The sequence below is a fragment of the Homalodisca vitripennis genome, chromosome 4 (assembly GCF_021130785.1).
Source record: "Homalodisca vitripennis isolate AUS2020 chromosome 4, UT_GWSS_2.1, whole genome shotgun sequence".
NCBI classification, from domain to species: Eukaryota; Metazoa; Arthropoda; class Insecta; order Hemiptera; family Cicadellidae; genus Homalodisca; species Homalodisca vitripennis.
In genome coordinates, this window is record NC_060210.1 from 32,005,780 (window position 1) to 32,032,348 (window position 26,569).

At 34.5% G+C, this 26,569-nt stretch overlaps 1 protein-coding gene across 3 annotated transcripts in view; it reads right to left on the minus strand.

Annotated features, from left to right (window-relative positions):
• Positions 1–22,747, minus strand: part of LOC124359117 (2-Cys peroxiredoxin BAS1-like, chloroplastic) — a 30,484-nt gene extending 7,737 nt beyond the window's left edge. Inside the window, exons 1-4 of one of the 3 annotated variants that reach the window (XM_046811578.1) lie at positions 22,264–22,747; positions 15,877–16,418; positions 13,070–13,204; positions 5,870–5,987 (exon numbers count right to left, since the gene is read on the minus strand). In XM_046811578.1, coding sequence (XP_046667534.1) covers positions 5,870–5,987; positions 13,070–13,204; positions 15,877–16,372 — 749 coding nt within the window. In that variant the 5' untranslated portion in view covers positions 16,373–16,418; positions 22,264–22,747. Of the gene's footprint in view, positions 1–5,869; positions 5,988–13,069; positions 13,205–15,876; positions 16,419–17,224; positions 17,671–22,263 lie in introns of all 3 variants that reach the window. The other 2 variants (XM_046811577.1, XM_046811576.1) reach the window with 2 other exon arrangements.
• Between the last annotated feature and the right edge of the window lie 3,822 nt (positions 22,748–26,569).

Sequence of the window (26,569 nt, forward strand, 5' to 3'; positions counted from 1 at the left end):
AAGTTGACTTTGTTTGTTATTGGGAAAGTGGCCAAACCCAGAGCATTTAAAAACATACATATGTCATCTCTTCCAGTGTACTACAGAGCTTAAAAGTCAGCCTGGATTGATACATATTTCTTCAAAGAGTGGTTCATGACCGAATTCGTTCCAAGAGCTAAAGAACATTTGACATCCTTGAAGTTGCCGATTAAAGTACTTCTTGTGCTTGGTAATGAGTCTACGCATCCTGTGGAGGACCGCGGATGTGACGGTTACAGTGACCTGAAACTATTGTATATGCTACCTAATGTCACAAGTATCTCTCAACCAATGGACCAAGGTGTCATCAAATGTTTTAAGAGAAAGTACCGCAGGAAACTTCTTTTTGAAATCCTGGGTAATGTGGATGATGACAGCAGCAAATGTCTTATTCAGGCCCTTAAGAAAATTAACATTAAGGACGTTATTTATATGATAGCCGAGTCTTATGATGATTCATCAAGTCCTGGAGAAAGGTCTGGCCGGAAGTAGATATCGCCATGACAGTACAATAGCGCTACTGTTAAGGCGAGTTTGCTTGATTATTATAACCATCTTAAGAGTTCATTTTTGGTTCTGATTTGATTCTACAGGTAATTAAAAAAATATCGCCAGTTAGTCCAACAGTTTTTTAATTCTGAGGAGGCCGAACTAGAGGGAGTTTACTGTATTACACATTTTATTATCTTTAGATTTAAGCTATGTTTATGTTTAAGTTTGTACTTAATTGATATACTTATTTGCACATGTATTTTCATGAATAACCTCTCAGCTGAATATGTAAAGAAATCATTTTTAAATTTTGACTAGATAGCTATTGTATAAAGTAAATATTATAACAAGAAAGTTGTTTTTGACAGATGGAAAGGAGTTCTAAACATAATCTAACAGCTTACTGTTCATTTTGAAGATAAGGACTGGGACTGGGACTTTCAAGTGATAACAGGTGGTTTTGTTAATTATTGACTAGTCCATTGAGGGAAATGGTATCTTATCTCAGTCCCTAGATATCAACTTGATAGCTCAGGGAGTAGAACACTACACTGTAAACCTGGAGATCTGCGGTTCAAATCCCCCTCTGACCAGTAATCTTTTTGCTTCCTCAAAAATTAATGTTAAAATACAAATAACTCAGTACTTAAAGAAAAATTATCTGGAAAGTATTATTACTTTTTTGTGCCTGATTTAGGTTGAACTTTGATCTGGAAAACCTTTGCAAGCGTTATTCCATTAGATGCAACCTTCAGTGATAACTATTATTAAATATAATAGAAAACTAAGCATGGATTTTCATCACTCACAAGCCATATACCATCTTATAAATAATAACACAGTATAATTTTTCATTTTAATAATTGACTACAGAAAAAAAAATGTCTAAATTTCCCTGTGGAATATGTGAAACTGGAGTTAAATACCAGGGAATACAATGCACTAGCACTTGTAAAAAGTGGTATCACTCAAAATGCTTAACATGGACTTTTCAAAAATTCAAAAATCTCACAGCCAATGACATACAATCATGGATATGTGACACTTGTAAATCTGATGACAACGCAGCAAATATTGAAAACCTGAAAACAAAAATACAAGACCTGTCATTAGAAGAAGATTTAGACCTGAATCAATCATTAACGTTAGCTGCAGAACTAGGAAATGCATTATTAAATGAGAACAACTATCTGAAACAACAGTTACACGAAACTAGACAAGAAAAATCCCAACATGAACTTAAACTCGAAGACAATCTCAATATAGTAAATGAGGTAGTAAAAGAACTCAAAGATGAAAATGATAATCTGCACAACGAATTATCATCTCTCCGAAATAAGCTTGAACAAGAGCGTGCACTGAATGAAGATCTTATTAAACAAGCTGAGGCAGACATGACAACATACTCAGATCAAATAAAGGAGCTGTCCTCTGTAAACGAGGCCTTAAAAGAAAAAATACAACACCTGGAAGTAACAGTTAAGGAGACAAACAAGCAGTCAGACAAGCTCAAGCATAGCATTTTAGCCCAAAAAGAAGAACTACAACTCCTAAACTCATCAGTTCAAAATTCAAAACATGTAAATGGAACACTAGAACTTAGGTTAATGGAGTATGACAACGCAATCAAGACTTATATTAGAACTGTTCTAGACAGCTTTAAGCCTTACCTCACATCTGACAGTGTGTCACAATTTAAGCTCATCCATAACTTACAACCCAAATGTACCAGATCCAAGTCTCAGCCTGAACTGTCCCACAAAACAATACTGACTTGTCAACCCGAGTCAGCTGAATGGAGACCAGAGTATTGTAATTCAGAGGAACTGACAGATGCTAGGACGGTTAAGGTTCTACAGGAAAAATCAGCAACACACATGGAGCCTCTCCCGAACACATCACTAACACCTCACACCACCATTAATCGCAATACTGGAACCTTCAGAATAAAACATCAAACCGCACGCCATAAAAAAATAAACTGTCTGTCAAGCCCCCTTCCACACAGGCTCACCAAATCACCATCTAGAAAACAGAATCTCTTCAGTGTCTCACTCCAGATGGCAAAAAGTAGGGATAACAAAGAAGATAACACACAGTATAATAAAAAACAAGAATTATCACTACAACAGCAACTAAGAGAACAAAGTATCGGTCTTGATAAAAAAAGTGACCACAAATTTAAGGTTACAATATCCCCTCCAATCACGGCGACAAAACTTGAACCAACTGAAACAATTGAAGATTTTTTTGAGAAAAGCATTAAAAATATCTGCTCAACACAAATGGCAGGGCTGAACAACACCTACTCTCAGGATGGAAGGTCTTTTTTAGTAACAAGCCCCAAGAAAAGAACCAGGGAAAAAACATTGAACCAAACCATAGCATAACAATCCTTCATCAAAACATTCAAGAAGTTTCCAACAAGGCCAACAGATTGATACATTTTATAGAGACTGTAACACATACACCAAGTATAGTAATTCTAAGTGAACATGGACTCAAATCGGACCAAATTGAAAATGTAGAACTATTACCAGGGTACTGCCTTAAATCACATTTCAGCAGAAAACACCATAGAAAAGGGGGAGTAGCAATATTTGTGGCTGAAAATCTTGTAGAGTACACAGAACCAATAGATATATCACAGCACTGTGAAGAACTTCTGTGTGAAATGTCGTTGATCCAAATAAAACGGAATAGGACACACCTTAATATCTTGGGTATATACAGACCACCAGATGCAAATATAGATGAGGCACTGAATAAACTCTCCAGCGCTATTGACACTACCAAAATAGAAAATTCCCAAACACTTATTATGGGGGATATCAATATAGACATTCTCAAACCGAACAGGAAAATGATCAAACTAAATGAAGTACTAGCATCTCACAACATACGTAGATTGAACCTACCACCTACAAGGATAACTATGCTATCAAGTACATCAATAGACTGTATTTGCACCAACATAACGGAAGAGAAAATCACAAGCAAAGTAATAGAAGCCGGACTTTCAGACCACACCGCACAAATTTGTACAATCCTTACAGAACTCCCTGCTAAACAACCTATCAAGGTGTGTAGGAGCTTGCAATTAGAAAACCTGGATGAACTGAAATTGCAGCTTTCTAGGGAAACATGGCAGGATGTAGTCAAAGCTCCTACCACAGAGGAAGCATACAATGAGTTTAACTTCATCTTCACAAAAGCCTTGGACTCGGCATGTCCCAGGAAGAACAAGAGATCTAAAAGAAAACACAAGCCAAAACACTTCTCAGACAAGGAAGCACTCAGACTAAAAGAAGACTATTTAAAATATCAAAGACAATATGAAGTGACAGGGAATCAATCCGAAAAAGAAGAGGCAAATGTAAAAAAGAGAACCTATGATCAAAGACTTAAGCTACTTAGACAACAGGCATCCGCTAAATACATAGAAAGGGCAGTAAACAAATCAAAGGCCACATGGGAAGTGATAAATAACGCTCGAAATAAAAAGAAAAGCACTTCAGAGCTCAAACTCCAAATAAATGGAGAATTATCATCCTGTCCCAAAAAAGTTGCTGACTGCTTTAACACATACTTCATAAATACAGCTGAAGAAACTCTAAGTAGAATCCCGAATCCCAGACTCTGAGAGAAAAGCAATTCAACCCATAGTCCATGAGCCAATAAAAAAACTAAACGCCATCACATATACAGACACATCAGAAGTCAGGGCAATCATCTCTGAATTAAAGTCGAAAAACTCTGCTGGCATAGATGAGATCTCCTCCAAAATGCTGAAACACTGTGTGGACGAGCTTACCTTCCCCCTTGTCACTATCTTTAACAAATCTTTCAAAGAAGGAAAGTTTCCCTCAAGACTGAAAATCTCAAAGATCTATCCCAAGTTTAAACATGGTGAAAAGTCTGAGGTAAGCAATTACAGACCGATCTCGCTTATTTCAACTTTATCTAAAGTCTGTGAAAAGATTGTGTTAAGGAGACTGCTCGATCACTGCTCCATAAACTACCTTCTCAGTGACTGTCAGCATGGTTTCACTACAGGAAAATCTACAATCACAGCGATGATAAAGCTAACTGAAACCATTGTTGACAACTTGGAGGCAGGTAATTTCTCAACAGCAATTCTACTCGACCTAAGTAAGGCGTTTGATTGCCTCAGTCATGAACTCATCATTAAAAAACTAACACACATGGGAGTAAGTGAAACTGCTAACAAATGGTTTCAAAGTTACCTCAAGGGCCGACAACAGCTAGTAGAACTGAAGCACACACACAGAGGAATCATAGAGGAAATACGATCGAAACCTCTCCCAGTTCAAAGAGGAGTGCCTCAAGGGTCGGTTCTAGGACCAGCACTTTTCATCTTGTTTGTTAACGACATGCCACAGTACCTAGGCGATTTCTGCTCCCCTTTAATGTATGCTGACGATACAACGCTTCTGCTGAATGGACAATCACCAGACGAACTAGCAGTGTCATGCTATGTTGCTCTAAACATGGCATACCAGTACTGCAATGGAAATGACTTGGTTGCAAACCCAAACAAAACCAGCCAGATAGCATTTGGAAGACGAGCATCTGAAGTCAAAGTTATACCAGAAGTACAAATGGAGACAAGTGTTAAGTTCCTGGGACTGACAATTGATGAGAAGATGACCTGGACACCACATATAGATTCTCTCTGCAAAAAACTTAACACCAGCATGTTTATGATCAAACAAATAAAATCCCTTAGCAACACAAACACTGCTAGAACTGCCTACTTCTCTTTTTTTGAAAGCCAGCTGAGATATGGCATTGCAGTGTGGGGTGCCACATCAGCAACAAATCTAAAAAGAATTCTGATCATCCAGAAGAAAGCAGTCAGAGTCCTGGCAGACCTACAACACATGGAAAGTTGTAGAAATGCTTTCATTAATCTAAAAATTATGACAGTTGTTTCCATGTACATATTAGAAGTCGTGTTACATGTCGATGGAGAATACCTGCCAAGAAATAGAGACATTCACAGTCACAATACCAGAAATGGCGCACTGTACAACCTCCCAGCACACCACATGAAGCTGTATGAATCTAAACCATCGTACATCGGCAGGAAATTCTTCAATAGGCTACCACAAGAACTGCAACACAAGAGAAGCTCCTCACTGAAAGCAGCGTTGAAGAAATGGCTATTAGACAGACCTTTCTATTCTCTCGAGGAATTCCTACAAGGAACATTCCAGAACTGACCCAGCCACCTCAGAATAAAAGGCCATTGTAATTGTTTAAATGTTGACACCATTTGTAATCTTGATGATTATAAATAAAGATAATTCTGATTCTGATTCTGAATACTTACAAGTCTTGAGGGTAGAAGAAAAGAATAAGGTATCGTCCTTTATAATCATTCAATTCAAGACGAGTGACATGTCCATTGACTATAGCAGTAGCTTTCCATGGAGGGGCTGGCTTAGTCACTGTGAAACATAACACAAACAGCATTACAACCTTTATCAGACACTTGTTTAACACAAGTTCAAAGAGAGTGTGTTTACATTTAGATCAGCTCAATTATTAAACACCGTTTTTGCACACTAACACTGCCCAATCCAATACAAGATAACCAAAACTCTCCACCCCGTGCTAATTTGTAACTGTACCATAAGAAATCTTTTATTTTGTGATAATTTATTTGAGAGGAAACAAAAACCAAACACTTAGGTGCAGATCAGAGTTTTTAACCTTTATTTGGTTTTAGATATTAAAGACCAACTTTACTATTTATTATGTTTGAAAAGCATATAGGTCCTTTAAAAATATTGGGAGAGAAGGTAGATTAGAATAAATACCTTGTAGTGTTACACACTGTAACGAAAACATAAAGGACACAATCTTTGAGAATTTTAAAGAAATTCAAGTTCCCTTAAATAAAAGCTTTTTTTTTATTATGAATAAAATCTTTTATGTAAGTTTATCCTATTTTTTCTCTCATAACACTTTGCAATATTTAGCATTTTCAAAAATAAGCTCTCCTTACTTATAGATAGATACCTGGAAAAAAAAAACAGTAGATCACGGGTACTCAACACTATAACCGCCTTTTTGTCAGAAATGTTGATGACTCCTGATGATAAATTGCAATTCCTCTACCACAGGAGATGAGTAAAAAAAAGTAGTACATACTTTATACTTTGATCAAAAAACTTATTTGTATTGTAAATAAGTGTATATATGTTATAACCTTTTTGTTGACTACAAAATTGTGTATAATTGTATATTTACAATATCTTACTATCCCAGATCATGTGAAAGCTAGATAAAGTGAAACAATACAATACACGTTTTCCAATTTATGTACAAATAAAGCAAACATACTGTGGTAAGTGTATATATTTTTATTTTACATTTTCCTCTTGTTTCTAAAAAAATGAGACATTTAACACTTATTACTTACCATTTAGCATATATTTTTTTAAACATCTGAAAAATATACTGCACAAAGACATAATAACCATTGTATCATTCTGGGAGTTTCTTGTTATCAGTCGGAGGGTTACAGAGGTAATCTGTATATATCTAAATAGTTTCACTATATTAATCTCCTCATCTCCCAGGAGTTCATTAACCCTTCAACGCGTTATTTTTTTTTCATGGTCATACTCCCTCCTGCGTTGATTTTTCTGGTGGTTTTTTAGAGATTTTGTGTTTTATAAATAATATAAGCAAATTACCCAAGTTTATAATTATTTTATTATACTTCTATGTTGTTAGTGTTTAAAATTAGCCAAATTAAACAAAATTAACCTACTTTAGGTTAATTTCCCTAAAAGCTAGCTAACCTACAAACCATCCCCAACTAATGTTTATAAAACACAACAAATTGTTCCTGTCAAAACGGGATTTCCTTCTTCAAAACAATATAGTTAGCTTGTAAAACTAATAATAATAACTAAACAAAGGAACGTAAAACACACAAAAATATGTCAGTTGAACATAACCATCACACTAACAATGACTGTAAACAACAACAAACGTAAGCTGACAAACGATCGGCTGCACGGCAATGACGTCGTCTTGAATGCAGCTGATTTCTCAGATATTTTTTCTAAAGATCGATTTTTCGAGATATCGACTCAATTAATCGAAAGTTTGAATCTTCTCCTTTCGATTGGTATACATTTTTCATTGAAAACATTCGATAGTCGTCTGTTACAGCTACAAAAATAACCGACTACTCCATGACGTACTCAGTACGGCAAAACGCGATCTCAAGTGAAAGTGTCATGACGTACCTAGTACGGCAAAACGCGTTGAAGGGTTAAGATTGATTACAAAATCCCTCTGTCTGTTGAAGGCTGTACACTTAGGGGCTATGACACACACAGTACAAACTGGAGGTTCTCCATAGTTCATGAGGAAACTGTGAGATAGATAGGTATAGCCAATGTGCAATCTACACAATATAACGACATGAAGTCGCCCAAGGATTGACTGTGTCATTGAGTTCATTAAGATTGATTACAAAATCCCTCTGTCTGTTGAAGGCTGTACAATCAAGTAGGACATGCTGTACACTTAGGGGCAATGACACACACAGTACAAACTGGAGGTTCTCCACAGTTCATGAGGAAACTGTGAGATAGATAGGTATAGCCAATGTGCAATCTACACAATATAACGACATGAAGTCGCCCAAGGATTGACTGTGTCATTGAGTTCATTAAGATTGATTACAAAATCCCTCTGTCTGTTGAAGGCTGTACAATCAAGTAGGACATGCTGTACACTTAGTGGCTATGACACACACAGTACAAACTGGAGGTTCTCCACAGTTCATGAGGAAACTGTGAGATAGATAGGTATAGCCAATGTGCAATCTACACAATATAACAACATGAAGTCGCCCAAGGATTGACTGTGTCATTGAGTTCATTAAGATTGATTACAAAATCCCTCTGTCTGTTGAAGGCTATACACTTAGGGGCTATGACACACACAGTACAAACTGGAGGTTCTCCACAGTTCATGAGGAAACTGTGAGATAGATAGGTATAGCCAATGTGCAATCTACACAATATAACGACATGAAGTCGCCCAAGGATTGACTGTGTCATTGAGTTCATTAAGATTGATTACAAAATCCCTCTGTCTGTTGAAGGCTGTACAATCAAGTAGGACATGCTGTACACTTAGGGGCTATGACACACACAGTACAAACTGGAGGTTCTCCACAGTTCATGAGGAAACTGTGAGATAGATAGGTATAGCCAATGTGCAATCTACACAATATAACGACATGAAGTCGCCCAAGGATTGACTGTGTCATTGAGTTCATTAAGATTGATTACAAAATCCCTCTGTCTGTTGAAGGCTGTACAATCAAGTAGGACATGCTGTACACTTAGGGGCTATGACACACACAGTACAAACTGGAGGTTCTCCACAGTTCATGAGGAAACTGTGAGATAGATAGGTATAGCCAATGTGCATCTACACAATATAACGACATGAAGTCGCCCAAGGATTGACTGTGTCATTGAGTTCATTAAGATTGATTACAAAATCCCTCTGTCTGTTGAAGGCTGTACAATCAAGTAGGACATGCTGTACACTTAGGGGCTATGACACACACAGTACAAACTGGAGGTTCTCCACAGTTCATGAGGAAACTGTGAGATAGATAGGTATAGCCAATGTGCATCTACACAATATAACGACATGAAGTCGCCCAAGGATTGACTGTGTCATTAATTGCTTTAAAGTTTGTTATTAAGTTCCCTTATCCAACAACTCTAATAATCTTTTTTAGCCGCTTATCAGCCATTTCATTACGGTTATCCCTGTATTACTGGGAACTCACAGAAAGCTAATGTGGGTTCTTTGTGACTCATAACTCATAAATTAAACATTGTACTCAGTGAATGCTGTGGTGGTAAGTCAAACATAATTACTTATTTTAAAATTAACATAAATAATTAAAAACATGGAGTATGATACAGTAGAACCCCTCATATCCGGCCACCACGGGACCGAGCCCCTGGCCGGATAATGATTCGGCCGGATAAACCAACCTACAGTACACAGCACTTGACGAAACAAAACAATTGTACTGTACTGTACTAACCGCACTGGAAATAATCAACGAACTGTTTACAGGTTAAACCTATTAGCTCAATTGAGGACAACACAGGAAAATGTAAACAAATAGATACACCAAAATAACGCAAGAGTCGTGGGAGACTAGTGCGTGCAACTGCGCGTCTGCAAGCCGTGGTAAATAAATTTCGATATTGGCTTCCGGGAAGTGGCCGGATAAACCGAGGTGCGGTAAAACCGAGGCCGAATATGAGGGGTTCTACTGTAAAACTAAAATAAATACAGTGGGTAAAACAAAAAAGTACCTCTCCCTATTGTAAAATGAATTAGTACCAAACAAATTAACTTAATACCCTATACAAACAATCTAAAACATTTTGGCAATTTAAAAACCAAGTTTTTAATTATATAAAAAGTGAGTTTTTATTAGCACAAATCTTTATAACACTTGGTAAGTTTTAAAAAATGGGTCCCAAAACGTTATATGATCTTTTAAATATCTTTACTAACTTTCGGCGTTCTAAAACAATCATTACTTGCCTTTCTTGTATTGTAAAATAAATTTGAAAACCAGTATTATACTGAAAATGTATAAGATTCTTTAACACTTAGAGTGCTAATCCCGTAATTTTACGGAACGGCGAAACTTCCGAAGAATGCTAATCCCATAGTTTTACGTGGTTGTCATTTCAATTGGTATTATATTACATTGTCCGTATTTAAACGGGTTTTGCCTACTCTACAATGTTATTTGGGTTTTTAGTAACACAATTCACCGCTAGAAAGCGTCAGATGTATTGTATGAGCTTAATGACAAAGCAACTTCGGTCGCGTTGTTTACGTGCCGCTAACGTGACATTCGTTTGCAGCCGGCAGTCGATGTCGCAATCATGGCTTCTCGCAGCTTGAACGACGTTGCGATCAGTGATGTATTAGATAAAGATAATTTTATTGGAGTAGATAGTATTTTTGACGATTCTGACATTGATCCTGATCTAATGGAAGAAGATTAGACACATACTTCAGGTAAGAATAAGTAAGTCTATTATCATATAAACATCAGTCTAAAAGTTTGGTTATGTTATTGTTTTCGTGAATCAAACTATAATTTGTATTATAATTAATTAACTTTATACAACTAATATTTTATTCTTATGAATAAAATAAAAATATATTCATATTTTGCATAGTATATTATTATGTTACAGATGCTGAAAACAGTGCTGACAGCGAAAGTGATGCCTACGCATCAATATGACGGCATAGTTTTTTGTCAAAAAACTACAAAACATAAAAACATGATTTTTATTATTCAAAGGACAGTTTATATTTGTAAATGGGTCATTGTAAATAATTGTATGTATGCTTAGTTTAGTAAGTTAGATAAAAAAAACTGTCTCAAAAAATAATTTTTTTTTTTCAAAAATATATGTTTTTAAAAAACATTTTTTTATGTGTACTTTTTAAAAAAACCACAAAAAATCTCACGTTAAAAGAAAGACGAAAGTAAGCTGAATTAAGGTATGTAAGTATTTTTTCTCATACCTTAAATACTTTTTTTTAAATAAATTTTTGAAAACCACCAAAAACGCCCAGCATTCTACAGAGTTACATGTCATTTAGGGCCAGCACTCAAAGTGTTAAACTTTAAAAAAAAAAAAATTCTGTATTAGTAATATTTTCAACAGTCTAAACAGAGGAAAAGAACTCTCATTTTTATATTTAATTTCGCTGTGAATGTTGTGAACCAGGACAAATTTTAAAAACATATCCTGTATCATGAACTATTAAGCGAGTCAGGGCCGATCACCAGCCTCGGATTTCTGGGGTAAACGATGTTAAGTGCTTTCAGAATTGCATATAATCGGCTGAATATACTGAATTTGTAGGAGGAAGACCAAAGGGCTCCTTAGATCAAAAGGAGCTGGTGCCATAGGTTTCTGCTAGTAATTGTTCTCTAATAGAGTAGCGAAAACGCACGCATAAGCAGGATTGTCTGGTTCAGCTTTCAGAGTATGGAAGCAATTGTCAACGAGTTGCACGCGGGCTCGCCACTATTTACCAACAACTGATTACAGGAGTAGAACGGAAAGCAGCAACAGCCAGTCATGCAGAATAGTGAATAGAGTCCAATAAAGCGTTAGAACGCTTGAACGTGTTGAGGAATATACCTGTGAACCATAGTCGAGCATGGACGAGTGTATGCTTTGTAGAAACGAAGTAGGCAATTCATGTCCACACCTCAATCGGTCTCATCCAACATTCTCAACATATTCAGACATTTTGCTTTTGTCTCTTTTAGACGGGTTACCCATGTCAATCTGTCGTCAAAGTGGAGTTCCAAGATTTTACTGTTGTACTGTTGTTGGGATCCGATTACCATTAAGGGTTAGGCCTTGTACAGGATAATTCCTTACCCTGGAAAAATGTATGCATTGTGTTTTCTTACAAGAAAAGGTATAACCCATTTGTCTGCACCAGAGCTCTCATCAGTGTAATACACGCTGAGCTGTGGCTATTCTCCTCAACGAGACAAATATGGTGAATTATCTATGAACAGTGAGCAGCGAACCGAAGCCTGAATATATGAAGTGATACTGTTTATCGATAATGCAAAAAGAGTGCAACTTACACAACGCTTCCCTGGGATATTCCTTTTTCCAGAGATGTCGAGCTGGAAAGGGAATTTTACATACCAATAATATGTAATGTGAAAACGAAATCAAAATACTGTATATTTTGACAGAGTTACAAAGCTTGTGCTATATGAGATTTTACGAACTAATTCAGGGTGCCGATGAAATGGACTTCTGTCTGCCTGATCAAACCTGTAAGTTCTTAACTCTCCACCTATCTACACTCTGCATTTTCATGTGTGCACCTGATGAAATAATGAGAATACTTCTTCATCTAGACTATATTATATATTGTAGTCTAGGTATCTCTGATGTCAAAATAATGTAAAGAGTTCGTTTTGAGCTTCATTGTCACAATTTTTTTTATCTCTTCAGATTAACATGGCCAGATTCCAGAAGTCACGTTTGCGACAGCATTAGATTTCAAATGCTGCACTAGGAGGAAAGTGAGCTGGAGCTAAACTGAATAACATTAATTATTTATATGACCTGTTTTAAATTATTCTCATATCATTTTCCATTTGATCCTGAAGTTAGATATAACATCATATACGTTCCTCTTTATTTGTATTTTTAGTGAATATTTAACGAAACCCTTGTGCAAAGTTCCAAAATAACCTGACACTACAAATAAAACAACCGCTACTTGTAGGGTTAGGGCCCAGGGTACAAAGTGTTAAAATTACTACTATGTACATGAATTACACAAGTTAATCATCTTAAACATCAAAGTTGTACTTGTTGCTCTTAAGGAAGTAGGTTCACCTGGTTTCATTGATGTGAATACATGTCATTAGTGATAAGCCATTATGATATTTAGTACTCACCAACAGCTTTGCTCATAAAGGAAGCAGGCTCTGCAGGTTTCCTAGGTGTTGTGACATGATGAACCTGAGACATGTCAATTGTGATAGGTTCAATGTAACCTCCCTCTGGTGTAAAGGTTGATCCTTCTGTTTGTTCTGTCACACAATATAGTCATTGTCAATTATTGCAAAAGCTTTTTGTTTACTAAATCTAAAGTGTACAAAGATTATTTTAATCCAACTGTCTCTATTTTACAATGGGTTTTACTTAAAAGGACTATTTACGATGGAATATCTCTGTGATTGGATCATTCTAAATGATTACATAATTATTTTCTGATAGATGGATGATTCAAATGCAACACTTCTTTTTTATTTAAAAACTCAAACTAGATTAAACTAAAGAAAGTAAGATGAGAGTCACAGGCTAGCCACCACATTCACATTTTAATTGAGTTGAGTCATAATTTTTAGCAACAGTATCTAGTCACTTTGCACAGCAACTCTAAATTGGATTTACACACAGTTATATATTGTTTATCATAGAAATCCTTTAGAAGACTTTTCAAAACGTGAGATATTTATTATACAGATATAATATTTTCACAGAACAAAAAGGCATTTCTTTTATGTAAAATAACAACTGCAATAGATTTATTTATTCACCCTCAGACTGGCAGAGTCAGAATCTGATATTCATTAAACATTGTCTGCTAATTACATCAGAATCCGATAATAAATGATTAGATCAGGTTAAAATTTATATAATTTGTATCAGAAGACACAACACTTCCTGTTTTTGTAGCCACATTCACTTTTATACGGAGATTGCCTGAAAAGTATCTGATATATTGATATTACAGAAAACTGACTTACCGATCATAACCAAACATCAGTTTTGATTGGACAAGATGCACTTGTTCAAATGATCCTCCCACTTTGAGAAACAAGTCTACCTTTGAGATCACCATTACCTGCGCCATTTCATTTAGTTTGACCTCTTTAACTATTTGAAATCTAACTTCTCTGAGCAGGGATTTCAATTTCATAAATCCATCAGAAATTGATGTGAGTGGCCATGGTTTGAAACAAGTTTTGTGTGACTTCTGAACACTCAGATCGAAACAACGTAATGATTGAAAGTTCTGTCAGGAAGTGGTGCATTCAGTTTAAAAATGGAAGAACAAACGTTTATGATCAAGAGAAGAGTGGACGTCCGAGCATTGTGACTTGAGTTGAGAAAAAGTGGAAAACCGCTGTTTCACAATAATTGAGCTTTCTCTATGTTTCCCAGAAGTTTTAGGGACTCTATTGTCTGAAATTGTTTCATAGAAGCTAGGCTACCACAAATTTAATGCAAGATTGGTGCCAAAAATGCTTACAGATCACCATAAAAAACAATGAATGGGAGCTTTGACGTTTTTCAAGGCCCACCACAGTCATGGTGACGTGCTAGTGAATCGAATCATACCCGGAGATGAAACCTGGGTAAACATGCGAATTATGAGACAAAATAATAGTCCATGGAGTGGGGGCACACGTTTCTAAAAAACCAAGGAAATGTCTGCAAACTTTGTCGGAAAGAAAGATCATGGCAACAGTGTTCTGGGATAGGCAAGATGTTCTTATTGATTTTCTCGAGCGTGGTGCAACAATAAACTCTGAGCGGTACTGCTAAACATTACAAAACCTTAGGAGAGCTGTCCAAAACAAGTGCCGAAGAAAATTGCCATCCAAATAATTGCTTTTGCATGACAATGCCAAACACGGCCAGCAAGACTAGTCCAAGTTTTTCACTTGTTCCAGAAAATGAAGACCTGGCTAACAACACAACGTTTTGTCAAGAATGAGGAGCTCCTCCAGGTACGTGTCACAGTGGTTGAGATTACAGGCGGCAGAATTCTATGACACAGGAATTTCAAAGCTTGTCCACCTATGATAAATGCCTGAATTTGAATGCTGATTATGTAGAAAGGTAGTATTTTAGTTGCTCTTTCACATTTATATAATAAAATGTTTACTTGATTAAAAAAATTCCAAAACGTTAATTACTTTTTGAATAGCCCTTCTAAAACTGAATATACATCAATACTTTCAAATTTTAATAAATCTAACTATAATATGTCCATACACATTTCTTTTATTTCACAAATTGCAAAATTTTGACTTCAAATATTTATTTATTTAATTACCTATAACATTTTCAGTAGTTTAAAACTTCAAGGCTATGGACTCAACAAATTAAAAACAAATAAGCCTGAAATTTGCTTTTCGATAATTCTATTCCATTAAAAACAAATTCACTAAATGAGATTTTAAATAGCAACATAAATGTTTGCTTTATAATGTTTCCAGAAAAAAAATGCTATAGTTACTTAATTTTCAAGTTATAAAACACTTTGTTCAACTACAAGCCAATTGCAAAGCTATATACTATATATATTGACATCATTGGAATTTATATATATATATATATATATATATATATATATATATATATATATATGCATACAAATTACAAAAGTACAGTAAATTAACACTTTTGAAAAGCAGCAGAACTACATAGACAGGTGCTTAAAAGTAGAAAAACACATACAAATCTAGTCTAAAATAAAACTAAAATCAAGACCCAGACACCCTTAGAGGCCTTTTCAGTGAAACATATTAAAAAAAAATAAAAGGTGTAAGTTATTCACAATAAAATATTATAATGACATATAAAAAAACTTTGAGACAGTTTGCCAGAACAAGTGCAATATGTGAGCCAAGGTTTTGGTTGCTGAAAGTGCCCCTGAGAATCTGAGTCTTTGTTAGTATGGTAAGCCAACCTGTTAATGACAATGTGTCAAAGGAAATTTCCTCAGAAAACTCTTTTGATTTTTGCTTCTCAAATCTTGCTCGTAATTGATGTTCTCTTTGAAACAATGCTCGAGAAGGAGGCTCACTGGGCCGTCCACTACTACGGGCACTCAATGACTCTAATGCCTGTTTTGCGACAGTGCACTCTTCAACGTTCTTTATATGTTTCAATGACTGAGCATGAGACTGTAATACACTTAAGTCAGCAACTAGAACCTTGCAGCACAGCTTACACTTTGCCTTATAAACATTATTTTCAACTGAGTCTAGCCACGTCTGAAATTCAGGATATATTTCCCATGCTTTTCTATACTTCTGTTGTTTTCTGCTAGTTGGTTTTCGCTTTTTGGGAGGGGTAGAATTTAATGTTGAGGAATTATCATTATCGTCTTGACTATCAGGTTTAGCATTTTCAAGGACAATAAAATTTGTTTGATTCACTGGCCCTGGATTATTGGCCATCATCAAGCAAATCAGTCATGAAACATTTTGATATTGTCACATCCCATTCCTAAAGAAAAACAATTCATTAAAATCTCAAAACACTAACAAGTTATTTTTTTAACTGAATTATACTGATATAAAAACATGGGGAAAATACACAAATAACCAATACAAAAACAAGCGAAATAAAACTATACATATATCCAATACAAATAGTCACTAAAATGAAAACAACACTATTTTGTCTTGGTTAACTGACAAACATATAAAGAAACTTAATACAGTGATTTGACGTTCTTAAGCCACATTTTATAATTAAAACCAAAATTTGCACAAAAATGTGATAAAAAGAAATACAAAAAGCATTAAATGATGATACTAAATAATTTAATATATTTGTTTTTAAAAAAATCTAAAATTTCATGCTCAGTTTAAAATTATAAAAATAATGTTTACGATTAAACTATCTTAAACTGATATAACATTTAATTTAAATTTTCAATTTACACATCAAAACAAGAGACAATTTTAAAAATGTCAATACTTGGTAAATTTAGAGCAATGTTTAATCTACAGTGTCAATAAAAAAAAATGTTACTGTCTGTACCACTTAACTAATTAGAATAATGTTTATAAAGGCTAACTGTCCCAAAAACTCAAAATTTACCTGTAATCCTTGTGGGATATAAAACTTACAGAATGTGATCTTATAGTACACAAATAGCTTCTAGTCTACATAGTTCTAATAAATCATTAGTTTATTGGGTTTAAGGAATCTTCTTACTATTCTGAAAATTTGAATGGTAGAATTTGTTATCACTTGAAAAAGCCTCTAAGGTATGATGGCTGAGGACATGAAGGCATTATACACACCATGCCTCTGAAGAAAGGATGATCCACCTTCTTCTCCATCAGGTCCAGAAGGATCCACCAAAATAACATTTGGCTCATCATTTTCGTAGTCAAACCTTGAATGTTGTTTATATTCCATCATCCGTTTTTGGTGTTTTATAGAAGTGGCATGCTTTTCAAGTTCGCTTTTGCCAGCATTCAACACAATGTTGCATGCTGTACACATAGCTCTTTCTGGATTTGGGTGAGCTCTTAGCCACCCTTTAAACATGTCAAATGAAAGCCAATCCGATCGGAACTTTTTCGTACGAAGTGCTTTTCTCTTTTTGTTGGGCGCTTCATCTTGTGACTCATCAGCCAGACTGCTCTCTCCCAGTAGATGGGACGGCTCTCCCTCATTGCCCGGAGTCAGCACAATTGTACCGGCTTCATTAATTGTGCGCTTTGGTGCAACAGGTTGGTGGCTACTAACAGCAAAAATTTTTTTTAATCTCCAGCTGACTTTAACCATTCATACCATACCATATCATAGTATGAAAACTTAATGATTTGTATTTCTTTTTTAATTGTGATTGTGTGTGGATATGTAAAATGAATGAACTTGAAAAAAGAATGTTTCTTTAATATGACCATTGTTGCTGAAAAATATCTGTACTCTACGTGAACTGATCTTATTTTAGTGAAACAATCAACTTCACGTGAACATTGCTTCCTTTTTTATCATGTCCTCAATAATTTTGATAATAAATATGTTAACCATATTATTAACACGTTCAAATCCGGTGACGTCACACCCCAAAAGAAATATTTTAAAACAAAAACTAAGGCTTCTGAAGTACATAGAATTAACAGACTAATCATGAAATCAACCTTATGTTAAAAACAGGCCATCTTGTCTGTAGTATTAATAAAAACAAAATTAACTTGGAAACCCAACCAAATTATATCAAGTAATACAATCTCATCCAATAAAATTAAAATGAACATGACTGATGATTCTGAAATTAAAAAAAACCTATAGGCCTTGGTCTCTCTTGCATTTAACTTAAATTTCATTAGTAATAGAAATTGTTCAATTCATATTAGTCGTTGCACCCCACAGTTTAATTGAATAAGAGGCATGTGCGATTAATCTTTTTAAATATGTCCTAATTGTTTTACTTTAAAGAGAAAAACAAAAATTCCTATCAGTAATTAAAAAAATCTGTGCAACAGACAGTGGCTGCAGTATGATTAACACTTGAAAAGGGATCAAATATAGATTACAACTATTTAAATGCTGTCAGACATGTTTATCCTATAAAGTAATTGTAAATACTACACTGCTCAAACTTAGTATAAATAAAGTTGTATTATTTTCTACAATTAAAAATTAGTATATTTCTTTTACATATAAAAATATAGCTAGAATATAATCTTGAAAGTCTATAACGCAATTTAGATCGACATTATTGTTCCCAGTTAATTAAACTAAAGTTAAATCATGAGTATGGTATTTGAGTAATGACCGTAAGAAATGGGGAATACTGTTATTTGTTAATAACCTATTACAAAATAACGTGTTAAGGTACAATTACATTTATGCAACCTGTTAATGTGGAACATGTTACCAGCTGATCCAATCTCAGTATTAGCATCATGTTGGTACTGAAATGATGTTACTAAGTTGCAAGTAAACAGACTAAATCTACTCGTTTATGAGTGCTCTTGTGATCTAAACTTAAATTTGGGTCTTATCTAAGAAATGTTTTTCTCTTTTGACCAGAAGTGTGGAGAAGCAAACGAAGCCCACGCTGACGACCGTATTTCTGATTGGTACTTTCTGTACCTCAGATCATGTCCTAGATAGACTTAGCATAAAGAAGACTTAAGCAGTGGTTTTAGCTGCAATATCTTAGTGTGTCATTTTTTAACTAACCAAATCTTTTGTATAAATATTTTAGTAGTTAATTAATGTAGTATAGTTATAAGAAACCTTTAGCTTAATAATTAATTATAATAGTAATGTAGCTTTGACTGGAATTATTTTGAAAAACAGAATTTGTCTGAAAATCACTCGACAATAAAGGCAATGATCGGAAATGCCCTTGGCCATCAGTGGACGCTTCCGTAGCACCCTGTAATTCTGGTGAAAAATAAAAAACATCCCCCAAAATTGTAAGCAAATTCAAGCTCAGATATGACGTGAGCACTTGTAAAAATCTCTAACTTTGCTACTCTTAGTAATATATTTATGATAATGTAATTGTTTATCTTATAAATATACATAGACTACAATTTTTTATTCATCATTAAATTATTACTTTTTAAGATATAAAATTGCCGAACTATACTGTAATTTGAAATACTTATAATGTAATTTGGTTTAAGTATAACTACTTAGTTATATCAAACATTTGTTTCACATGAATATCGATTATTTGTTTCTCATGAATATCGATGATTTGATAATTACGAATATTGATAATTTGAATGTTTTGATGCTTATTTTACTGCAACCCAGCAGCCATCTGTTGTGAGGGTCCAGTTGATCAACAAGAACACCCACCATTGCAACAAATAGCTTAGGAAAGGAAAATTTGTGAATTTTTCAATTCAATTGAGATCACAGGAGAGAGGTTAAACTGAAATGCCCCTGGTCATCAGTGTGGGCTTCGGCCTGCGCCACCCCACACTTCTAGCAAAAAAGAAAAACATCCTCGAGGTAGTAACTAAATTTAAACTCAGATCACGTGAGCACTCGTTTCCTCCCTACCCAAAGTTCATTAACCTTAATCTGATGTTAGGAAAGTCACCTACCCAGGGACCACCAACCCGCCAGCCAACACAAAAGTTAAAGTCATAAAATTTCAAACTAATTGAAATATAAAAATAAAATAAAAATAAAAGAATTTACAAAATATTTAGGGTACCTTCAGCAACAACAGTGTATTCACAGCTAGAGGACAATGGCCACCCCATTTTACACACCTAAACGTTTTTAAAACTCCAGTCAGACTAAGGAGGACTCAATTTCCCAAACAGAATGCCCACTGCACACATTAATCTCAGGTTGTACCTTTTCACTAATTGTTTAAAGTAATCCTGTTGTTCTATTTTAAATCTTCTGAGAACCAAACTTTACTGAAGAAAACGCAAACACAAAATGGCTAATGACTAAAAACCAAAACACGTCTTTATTATGAAATGTACAACACAGAAAAGTCTGAACAATCACGGAATAGGTAAAAATAATTATTTAATAACAAGATGCTAAAATAAGATGAGTATTGATAGAAAATGTTGCAAAACTTTCGAGAAAGAGGAACAAGACTGAGAGCACAGAGGAAAAATCAATATAGAGGTAGAATCTGATGAATTAACATCAATCAATCTTTACCATAGAGGTAGAACCTGTTGCAAAAATGCTCGGACCTCTAAAATTCCTTGCACTTTCTTGGCCTGAGTGTTGATATCCCGATTATCCCCCCCCACCAATGCCTGCCCCTTTTTAGCTTGTTATCTACCCCACCCAGAATCCCAGATTCCTCTCGATCCTTTAGATTGATGGACTATTTGAGATAATAACGTACAATGTCAAACACATTATCAGTTATCGTGCAATTATGGATCACTATCGCCTAAAACTTCTTTCTGAGAATAAAAATATACTATTTTAAGAAATTTATAAAAGTGGTCTGAGATGGTTATAGCTGACATGGTTAAGTAAAATACAACCTAAGTTTCATTATCTCTTTGTATGTTAGCTTTAATTTTTAAGTTATTGTGGCTACAGTATAATAAGTGGCCACCAACACAATCAGTTGATGATTATCGATTTTAAATATCAATATTATTGTATACGTCATTTGCCATACAGATATTCATAATTATTCATTGCCAGCTTTCTTTATTTAGACTAGTGATGTCTTCTTCTTCTTCTTTGGGGCAGCCTACTGAAATGCACTTAAGCCTCAAGGGCCTTTTGCGCACCCCATGGGACTTTTCAGCAGTTCCAAAAACAACATATCAGGTCCTCCTGAGGAAATTCACCACCCTTGTCCAAAATACCAAAGATAGAAGGCTATACCGCTCCCAGCCGTTATTTTGTTTACGGAGGAGATTAGTGAAACGACTAGAAGAATGGCGACAAAATATCCATATCATTCAATAACCATCATCCGATTATTTTGGTGGACACTTATTATACTGTAGCAATTGTATTTGCCTTTTAGTTGTTTTACCTGAGTTTTCCCATATATAGTTTTAGAAATAAGGCAATTGCAAACAGTGTTTGGGATTCTATGGTTAAATTAATGGAAATAGTACGATAAACGGACCTGGTTTTTATATCGATTAGTATAATCATCAATACTTAATATTCATATATCGAATACGAGTCTATCAATCATATCAACATATCTAAAATCATAATATCAATCATATTTGGAATTAAAATAGTTACTATAGCCTATAAATCACATAATGACAACCTCATAAATAATAAAGAAGCTATAACAATCCAACACAATTAGAACAGGAAATAGGATAAATTCATAAATAATAACATAACAAACATTAACAACAGAAAATACTAAATATGAATAACTATTAATGTTTTCCTCTGGGTAACAATGATTAACCACCTTCAAGAACTTGATGAAAGCATCCTCTCTAGAAAACTAACTCTTCTGCACAAAATACTAACATAGATTACCTGCAAGCACCTGCTGATATACCACTTTTAAAATTTCATTTCACAATCCTCCATGAGCTTTCGACTGAGGTATTGTCTATAAAAGACATTACATTAATTGAAACAAGACAACACAATGAAAAAGGGTTTAAAGTTGATACAAGTTAGTTATTGTTACAAAATCAGTATCGGTTCATTACATCGATAGTTATAATTAAGTAATATCATTTGTCAATATTGAAAAAAAATCCCTGTCCCTTAACATACTCTACCCAAATTAAGATTTCAAATCCTAAAATTTTATAATTGAAATGAACTAAATAATATAAAAATACTAATGTATACAAATTATGAAAGTGAGGATTCTACTAAACTAAGTTCTTACCTAATTTTGGAACCTGAATTCATAGGTGGACAATTAAGATTTGATATATCAGGCAATACAGTTTCTTCTCCTTTGGGTTGGGTTGTCAAGAAATATTTCATTATACAATTACAAAGACTAACATGTTATAGCTGACTGAATCAAGTTAAACAGTCATGAGCAAATAAAAATATTGTGTCAATTCAACAAAAACAATCTTGTTTACATCCACTAGGCTACCTCGTCATTTCACAGTCGGTTCTGAACTTTAAAATATACGTAACATTAAGCTAGCTGTTACCGCTAATTAGATGAACTTATACTATTCTGTCCTGTAGGAGCTATTATAAAAAATAAGTTAAAACAGTTTTGTAAACCACAAGTACAACCTAGAACCACAGAATCTTTAGACCCTTCTATTATGAAGTATTTACGATTCAACCTGAACCTATATTGACTAAAGAAAATGGCTCCTACCGACATCGGATCGGGTGCCGACTACCGCCTAACCAGGGTAGCCAACGCTACTTGATCGTTCTACCCGCGAGTAGATTTAATTTAATTATATGGCAAAGTAACAAAATAATTGTTGATTGCATTGACATGAATCTTAAACAAAACTTAAAAATCAACCAACCAATAAATGATCGAACTACATTTTCATGAATTCTTGAAAAATCTCTGTTATAAACCCCAACCTTAAAAAAATCCTCGCTTAGCAGAGAATTTTCTAGTTGAGAAACAGTAACAGTTATGTATGTTGACAACGCCTGATCTCAGATTCCTTCAAAAACAGTACAAGTGTCATCCTTTACTCTAAAACCGAAAAAGAATCATGGGTTTCTACGGTTTAAAATAAGAGCTATAACTGACAGTAAATCACATATAATTGAAATTATGGACATTTGAAATTTTAAGAAAAACGCAACAGCATTAAAAGAACTTAAATGACAAATTCTAGAAGGGAAAAAGACATTCATTGATATATATATATATATATATATATATATATATATATATATATATATATATATATATACAGGGTGATTCATGAAGTTCTCCCCCCACTTCTACAGCACATTGTACTAGTAAAAATAATGAAAAAATGTTATATAAACATAGGTCCGAAAACGCTTCGTTAGCGAGTTACAGCTAGCGAAAGATTTCGCCTGAATTCCTGGGTAAAGAGTAAAATAAAGCCATACTGAACTTTTGGAAAGGTTAATTAAGTAAGAAATATCGTGGATTCTTATGTATTTTTACCTGATAAAGCTAATAAAATAGGTTTCAGAACTGTACCTGTAGTAGTTTTTGAGGGATTCAGGGTTAAATGCAAAAAATTGGGGCGCAAAACAATGTTTTTTTTTAAGTTTGATGTACAATAACTTTGTTAAATTGGTAATAAATACATTAAAATCAACAAACATTAATTGTAGAGAATTTAATTCTGAAAAAATTGATATAATAAAGTCTAAAATAAAACAGAAATAAGTACCAAAAAATCGATTTTATTCAGTATAATACATTACTAGCTGTAAAGAAATACCGTACGGTATTTAGTTAAAATAAAACAAAAACAAAATGTTTGTTCCTTAATGATGAGATAAATTGAGAAAAACAAAGATTAACTGTTAAATAAATTTGTTTGTAAATAAAAATATAATGTTTTATTACGTTGTATTTTTTTTTTAATAAAAATTTACACCAAATGTTCGAAAATAAATGAAGCAAACATTTTTCCATTATTGTTTACTAATCATCGAAATGCAGTTTTTTGTTTTATTAATTTCTAAGTTGGTAACGCACGAATAACAGCTGATCAACAATGGTATTCTGTACTGTTACGTTAGAACTGTGTATTAGTGGTGTTTTGCAAGCTACAGCAGGAGATCGGGTTCTGTGAATCGTATTATTAAATGCAATTTTTCTGTGAGTTATAATTCGATTGTTTATTCAGCGAAAAAAAATGCCTTACTTATTTACATCAGAGGAATACGCTGATATGGTTTTTATTTTGGGTTACTGTAATGGTAATGCTAGAGCTGCTGTAGAAGAATATGAACTACGTTACCCTAATAGGAGGATTCCAGATACCAAAACAATTTCAGGAACTTTTCGTACTCTTCGGGAAACAGGAATCACTACCAAGTACTAGAACCAATTATGAACGAGCTGTCCCAACTTGATGATGATATTGTTATTAATGCAGGTTCATCGCAGTCCAGGTGTAAGTACACGACGTATTTCTAGGCGGATAGGAGTTTCGCAGTCAACGGTGTGGAGGTCACTTAATCGAAACAAATTTTATCCGTTTCATAAACAAAAGGTTCAACATCTACAGCTAGGGGATGGTCCGCTTCGCTTGGAGTTTTGCAACTTTTTGAATAATTTATAATCAACTCTACAAGCGTATTTTTGTTTACGGATGAGGCACAATTCACTCGGGATGGTGTCAATAACTTGCACAATGAACACTCATGGGCAGAAGAAAATCCACATGAGGTAGTGGAACAGAACTTTCAAACACCGATTTAGCGTCAATGTCTGGTGTGGCCTTTTGCACAATCGGCTGATTGGACCTTTCATATTACCTGGACGCCTAAATGCTGAGTTCTATTTGCATTTCCTTCAAGAAGAGTTGCCGCAGCTGTTAGAGAATGTTCCTTTACATCTCAGACAAAATTTGTACTTCCAGCATGACGGAGCATCTCCCCACTTTTCACGTGCCGTTTCTGCTTACTTAAATCATCAATTTCCGGGACACTGGATTGGTCGTGGAGGGCCTCACCCTTGGCCACCAAGATCACCAGATCTATCTCCATTGGATTATTGCATCTGGGGATGGATGAAAGACATTGTATACAAGACAAAAGTGAATTCTCATGATGAATTAATTGCCTGTATTATGGATTCGGCTGTGCAGATACAGGGAAGTCCTGAAAAATTAAGAAACGCAAACAAAAGCAATACACAAACGTGGTGCAAAATGTATTGATAATGATGGGCCTCATTTTCGAACATCTATTATAAAAAGGTGCGTACGGTTGGCCCAACCTGATTAATTTTGCTTAAAACTAGTAATGTATTATACTGAATAAATCGATTTTTTGGTACTTATTTCTGTTTTATTTTAGACTTTGATTATATCAATTTTTTCAGAATTAAATTCTCTACAATTAATGTCTGTTGATTTTATGTATTTATTACCAATTTAACAAAGTTATTGTACATCAAACTTAAAAAAAAACATTGTTTCGTGCCTCAATTTTTTGCATTTAACCCTGAATCCCTCAAAAACTACTACAGGTACAGTTCTGAAACCTATTTTATTAGCTTTATCAGGTAAAAATACATAAGAATCCACGATATTTCTTACTTAATTAACCTTTCCAAAAGTTCAGTATGGCTTTATTTTACTCTTTACCCAGGAATTCAGGCGAAATCTTTTGCTAGCTGTAACTCGCTAACAAAGCGTTTTCGGACCTATGTTTATATAACATTTTTTCATTATTTTTTACTAGTACAATGTGCTGTAGAAGTGGGGGGAGAACTTCATGAATCACCCTGTATATTATACACTACTGGATAGCAAGTTGCCCATAAGGTCCGCGCCGCGTATAATTTCACGGCCACACAAAGATGTATCCGTGTGGTAAAAACGATAAACTATAACCCACGAAAGTTATGCTTTAATAACTTAAATTAATAACTGCTGCAATAACTTAAAACTTGTAAATAAGAAATGTTTTTGGACATAATTTGCAAAGTGACGAGTATTTAACATGCTTATATTAACAAAAATATAGATTTTAAAATCATATAACTCTCTCCCCAACACATTGTTTGAGTAGGAAGTAGTGTCATTGTATGCTCACGCTGGTTCCGGTCTCTTGATTGGCTTTAAGCTACCATTTAGTGTTCCATGAGCTTGAAGAAATGAGCCTTTCTCAGATAGGTTGATATTTCCTTTTGAAGCGACCCAAATAAAGAGATACAATTGTTTCACTGCTTTCCTTATTCCTAATGAATGTTTCTTTGGTTTAAGAACCAAGAGAGTAAGGTAGTGCCGTTTTAAGTACGATCTGAGTAAGAAGACAGGAATGTTTCGTGAAGGGGTACACTTAGCGGAAGTAAATAAGAGCTTTTATTATATTAGCTACGTAGGAGATAACCCTTCCAATGTCATAAATTGAGGCACGACATAACCGAACGCCTTCTATAGAGCGACTAGTGAGAAACTTAGATACCGAATAATAGAACGCTACTGTGTTGTGCAATGATTGCTGTGAAGTGAGCAAATCATCTCTCTGAACAGTATCGGATCCAG